This window comes from Thamnophis sirtalis, unplaced genomic scaffold (assembly GCF_051295495.1).
Source record: "Thamnophis sirtalis isolate CommonGarterSnake01/CBP01778 unplaced genomic scaffold, rThaSir2_p1.2 scaffold_1, whole genome shotgun sequence".
NCBI classification, from domain to species: Eukaryota; Metazoa; Chordata; class Lepidosauria; order Squamata; family Natricidae; genus Thamnophis; species Thamnophis sirtalis.
Window position 1 is genome coordinate 108,886,783 of NW_028261381.1, and position 6,000 is coordinate 108,892,782.

Here is a 6,000-nt window from a genome sequence, read left to right on the forward strand (position 1 = left end):
CAGGGAATGGATTGAGGATTTGAACCCAGATCTTCATGTTCTTAGCCCTAAACCTTAACCATCATACTAAACTGACTAGGAAAGTAATATGAGTGACATTTCATTCTATCTGCAACTATACTTTGTGAATGCTCCATTGTCACACAAACTATGCCTTGGCTTGTTACACTGAGGGCTCCATCTACTTCATGAAAAGGGGTTTTTTCTCCCCCTCCTGCTTGTCTGGAATGTTCCCTCACTGTTCAGGGCATCAGGAAGTGAAATGAAACGAGGAAGCTCACATCATCTCTGCATCAGGGAGACAAATATCGAGCACTGGCAGCACAGTTATTGATTCAGAGCTAAGCCTCACTCTCTCCCCCTCTCTCCCCGAGTAAGCAGTTACGCCTTTCTGGTTCGTTGCATTTAATCGGATTCCTACAGCTGCAGAGCAGAGGCAGAGAATTATATATATATTTTTAAGTCTGCCTCTTAATAATGTTTACTTCTAAATCCAACTCGGTCTCTCCTTCCCCCTCCATGGATCCAACAGATCTGGATGCTTTGGATATCCGCACCAAAGTGCAGCTGTATGGAGTGCTCTGGAAAAGACCGTTTGGGAGACCATCAGCCAAATGGTCCAGAAGGTAAGGCAGAAAGTGTCTGGATAGAGCTGCAGAGGCAAAAAGGGAGGGCAGAAGAGAAGAGAAGGTGATTATGGAGTTCATAATGGGAAGGAAAATCCAGAAAATCTGGGATAGCAAACAGGCTGGGATTTTGAAATATATAGACAGATCAGGCAGGATCTTAAAATGTCCAGACAGATGAGTTCCAGAATAGAAGAATACAGTCCAGGAATGGGGCTTTATTAATGTGTAGGATCAAAATCATTGTCACCACCATCATCATTATTGTGCAATTTTATGGAATCTATTAATTAGTAATCTGGGCAAACACAATTTCTGTGTTGTGGTCCTTTTTGTGGGTTGGCAAAGACTCTGCTTGCAATTCTCTGTGCTCTTTGAAGAAGGGGCATAGGTGCCAACTGTATATAAGAGATAGAGAAAACTTATGTAGCATTTCCATTCGGACTCCATGCTTTTTTTTACAGAATGTAGGCTAAGTTGAGATCACCCACTTCTAGGGAAAGTTTAGCCAAGCAGTGAAGGCTTTCTTTTCTTGCTTGCTTGCTGCCTGTTGTGTGAACTTAATTCCAAAATGCTTTTTTGGGAATGCTGGCTGCCTGATCTGAAGACATGACACGGTGCCAACACAACAGGGAGGAGCGAAACTGTTCATGATATCACATGCTATCACTATCTAATCCTACGCACATATTTATCTTGTGCTCGTTGTCAGAATTGCTGCACAATTGTATTTTCTCAATCACAAAATATTACGGGTTAAGAGAAAATGCCATCTCCATAATAAATAACCTATTCCTAAATATAATGTTGGAATAGTAAATATGTAGGTGATCAGGAGTAACTTATGCTATTGCCAGATTTCAGAAACATTTAGCACATAAGGTTTGTTTTTAATCTTCCTGCTACCAGTCCTTCCAGAAAAAGCTTATATTTGCATTTAATGTATAGCCCAACCGAACATGAAAGCACAGTGAATAAATATAAAGAGAAGCTTGGATCAAGGGTTTCTGTGAAAAAAATTCTGCTTGCAGGGTTCTTCCCTTGAAACACAGATGGGAGATTTTTTATAAAAAATTGTGCTGATCCTCCCTCTGTTTCTTCTTTTGCCTTATCATTCCAGCACAGCATAAAGGAACTGCAGAGAGGAGAATATGGTTTAGTAGTTTCTCTCTGCTTTCCCCTGTGAAGAACCTCTGAAATGCTTTTCCTTGAGTTCATCTGTTCAAAAAATTAAGTTCTGGATCAATCTTTTTTTTAAAGTATATGTATTTTATTGCTAATTTGCCTGAGCAAAAGAAGAGGAAGTGAGGAAAAGATACTGTATGCTCAACCTGTACTTCTACTCTCAACTTGTACCTGTGAACTCATGGAAAAGATATTCCAGGCTGTGTGCATAGAAATTAGTGGGCCTTCTGCAGCTAAGTAGAGGCAAAAGTTAATGGCAGAACCCTTCTGAAGCAGAGGAGGTGTTGACTTGAAAAACTTAGCCAACTGTCAAGAGCCAAACAAAACTGATTCCTGATTAAATAAGAATAATGCTGGTTATTAAAAATGCTCTCCAACCACAGTATGAGGGCATTGTATAAAATAGTACCTCGCCCCACGGGCTTCATATGCCTAAAGCATAGTAAAAATGCAAGTCATAAAACAGTTTGCAAGGTAAGCAGTTGGCTAAAAACAGTGGTGAGGAGCTGTCACTTCCTCAGAGAAATCAATATTCTCTTGGCACTGCTGAGCTGGGTTTCCTCTTCTTAAAGAACTAAATGTCCTATAAGGAAAGCAGGACCTTCTGTCTGGCAAGAAGATGGTTGTCATCTATGCTCCCCTGAGTTGGCTAGTTGACCTGAAATATCCTCTTCAATTCCAGTCACAGTTTTATGGAAACTAAGGTCCTCCATGTACTGTAGCAGAGAAAACTCTCATTCTCTATTGTTAGCCTATCAAAAAGAAAGAGGTAATGAGAGGAGGATGGAAGGGAGAGAAAGAGAAGGAGAGACAGTAGGAAGGAGAAGCGGAAGGGTAGGAGTAGGGGAGAGGTAAGGGAGGAAGGAAGAGGAAGGAAAGGAGGAAGGAAGGAAGTAGAGAAGAGAGGTCGGGAGAAAAGAAAGGAAGAAAAAGGTGGTGTTACAACAGGCGGAAGGGATGGTAAATAAAGCAACCCAAACTGTATATTATAACCTATTAAATGAAATAACAAATGTATAAGAATGACAAATGTAAAGATGAATAATAATTATGTGAATGTATGCTTAAAATGGTATGTGAGAGAATAAAAAAATAAAAAAAGAATAGAAAGGACTTTTAAAAAGAGATCTCTAATACCATGTTAAGACACGAATATAAAATTTGCCCAGAATCTCTATTTTAGTTGTGCTTTCAGCTAATAAATGCATATAGACATGAAATGTAACCAATTGTACTTATGGTACACATACTTGCCTCAAAAACAGTGTGTAGGAATGGAAAGGATTACTGTCATGGGATGTATGGTTATTGGTTCTTTCCTTTTGTTTCACAAATTTGCAATAGTGTTAAGTGTTACTAATTTGCAATAGTCAAGAGACTAAGTTAAGAGACTAAGAGACAATAGTCAAGATATTTCACTTTTGGAAGCAAATGTATTATTTGCATAGGGATAACAAGGCCTATTAACTTGAAGGACAGCAAGCCTCATCAAGACACACAGCAAGCATAGAGCCGGTCTAGATAGAACCCAGAGAAGTGTAGAAGTCATCTGCTCTCCACAGATGATCCCCCATCTGGATGTTGCTCCCATCCTGATTCCTGGCTTCAATGAAAGCCTCTGTCTTAGATGGCACTTCGATGGCAAAACTTCTGTTAGGTCTTATGTTGCTCTTTCCATGGGACACACTAGACTAAGGTGACCAGATTTTCAGATTGGAAAAGAGGGACACCCTTGACCGGGGGGGGGGGGGGGGGGGGCTTGATTAAAAAAAATTTTTTTTGTCAAAAGGTCACCCCGGGACACTGAAACCAGCATAAATACGAATCTGTTGCCAAACAAAATTTTGATCACGTGACCATGAGGATGCTGCAACGGTCGCTAAGTGTGAAAAATGGTCGCAACGGTCGCTAAGTGTGAAAAATGGTCGCAACGGTCGCTAAGTGTGAAAAATGGTCATCAGTCACTTTTTTCAATGCCATTGTAACTTTGGTCACTAAATGTTTTCCCCCTCCTCGAGACTCCTCACTTCTTCCTTCATTCCTCTTGCTTATCTACCTTCACCTTATCTGTCTTCTGCTCTTTCCCTCTCTTCCTTCCTTCCTCCCTCCTTCCATCCTCTTCTTTCCTCACTCACTCCCTTCCTCCTTTTTTCTCTTCCTTCCTCCTTCCATTCTTTATACGATATAAAATTCAATGAGGGTGAAACACACCAAATCTGGCAAAGCTGCCTTGCACCAACCTGGCCTGCCCATAGAATAGCAGCCACTTTGAGACACATAAACCTGGTCTGAACATATTGCATCACAAAGATTTGCAAAGATCACATTTGCAAAAAGGAACATTTCTTGTAGTAAATACATTTTATAAACAATTTAAAAGTAAAAATCCCCCCAAAATAATAAAAAAGGTATTCTATAAATAAAAGAAATCCTTAAAAACCATTGTTAAGTATTACACCAGCAATAATTTATACTGTCACCATTTCAAACTATCATCAGAAATACGAATCCGTTGCCAAACATCAACATTTTGATCGCGTAACCATGAGGATGCCACAACGGTCGCTAAGTGTGAAAATGGTCGCTAAGTGTGAAAAATGGTCATCAGTCACTTTTTTCAATGCCATTGTATCTTCCTGATTATTAAAAGTGCAAATTCACTCAGTGTCAATCATGACTCCTGAGTCCATTTCAAAGTATTGTGCATAGAAATTTTAAAAATGGCTTGTTTCAATTTATTTTGGATAGAATCTTTTTTTAAATAGTTTAAGACAATTTAAAAAAAGAATCAACACAGAATAACACTATTTTTAAAAATCATATGCACAATAAATAAAATATTATTTTAAAATACATTAAAAAAATAAAAGAAAAAACCCAGCTCACTTACCAGCAGGCAGGCAGAGTCAGCAGATCTTTGTAGGGGTGGATGGAAGCACACAGGGAGCCTATATATACGCAACTGCAGTAACAATGACAATGATGAAGGATTGGATTGAGTTAAAGAATAAAAGAATTCTGATCTTAGAAGGCCATGACCTGCAGGCAGGCTGGCATAATTTCTTATGGAATGAATGACAAACATAAAACGCACAAATACTTTCAAAATCATTTAATTAGAACTTTACTGCAACAATGGCTCAAAATCAAAAAAATCTACTATGTGAAAACCCCAAATTGGCTATCACCAACAGAAAGAACGACACACCCAAATTTTACAGATTGGAACAAAATTCTAAGATACAGAGATCTAATTGACAGACAGGGAAATTTAAAAACAATTGAAGAATTGGCAGATCAGAATATGAAAGGTGATTGGCTAACCTACCTCCAAATTAAAACTAAATACAATAAAGACACTAAAATATATGGTATTGAAACAGAACCACACGAATTGGATAAAATTATTCAAAGTCTGGACAGAAAGATGATAGGGAAAATATACAAATTCCTCTTGAAGTATCAAATGGAAGAGGAAATTGTAAAAGAACCAATGATAAAAAGGGCACAGAACTTTGGCTATAACATTGAACTAGACAAATGGGAAAAATTTTGGGGAATAAATTTAAGAATGACACTATCAATCCCATACAAGGAAAACCAGTACAAAATGCTTTATTATAGATGGCATCTGGCACCGTCAAGGTTGGCCAAAATTTCAACAAATACCTCGCTAAATTTCTGGAAATGTGATTCAATACATCATGGCACATATTATCATTTATGGTGGACTTGTGAAGAGGCAAAAAAATTCTGGAAAAGGTTGGAAGAAATAACAAAGGTTAAGTTAGATTGGAAACCTGAACTCTTTCTATTAGGAACACAGGGATCTTCAAACCTGACAGCTTAAGACTGTGGACTTCAACTCCCAGAATTCCTCCTCCAGTCATATTGGCTCAGAAACTCTGGCAGTGAAGCATGCAAGTCTTAAAGCTGTCAAGTTACAAGATCCTTGCACCCCTAACCCTTTAGGGAAAAAAAACACAGGGATCTTCAAACCTGACAGCTTAAGACTGTGGACTTCAACTCCCAGAATTCCTCCTACAGTCATGTGGCGGCGACATCATCTGCTCCATCTTCGGGTTTTTTCACAGGGGCAGGGCTGCCGCTGAAGATGCCGACGAGCCTCCCCCCCACCAGAATAACTCCTGCCGCCTCCCCCTCCTCCTCCAAGAGGACCACCACATTT

The 6,000-nt window shown here is 39.1% G+C and overlaps 1 protein-coding gene across 1 annotated transcript in view; it reads left to right on the forward strand.

Annotated features, from left to right (window-relative positions):
• The first annotated feature begins 304 nt into the window (after nt 1–304).
• Nucleotides 305–6,000, forward strand: part of PLEKHD1 (pleckstrin homology and coiled-coil domain containing D1) — a 40,424-nt gene continuing 34,728 nt past the window's right edge. The window contains exon 1 of the mRNA XM_087721451.1: nt 305–626. Within this exon, the coding sequence (XP_087577577.1) occupies nt 478–626 (149 nt within the window). The 5' untranslated portion in view covers nt 305–477. The remainder of the gene's footprint in view (nt 627–6,000) is intronic.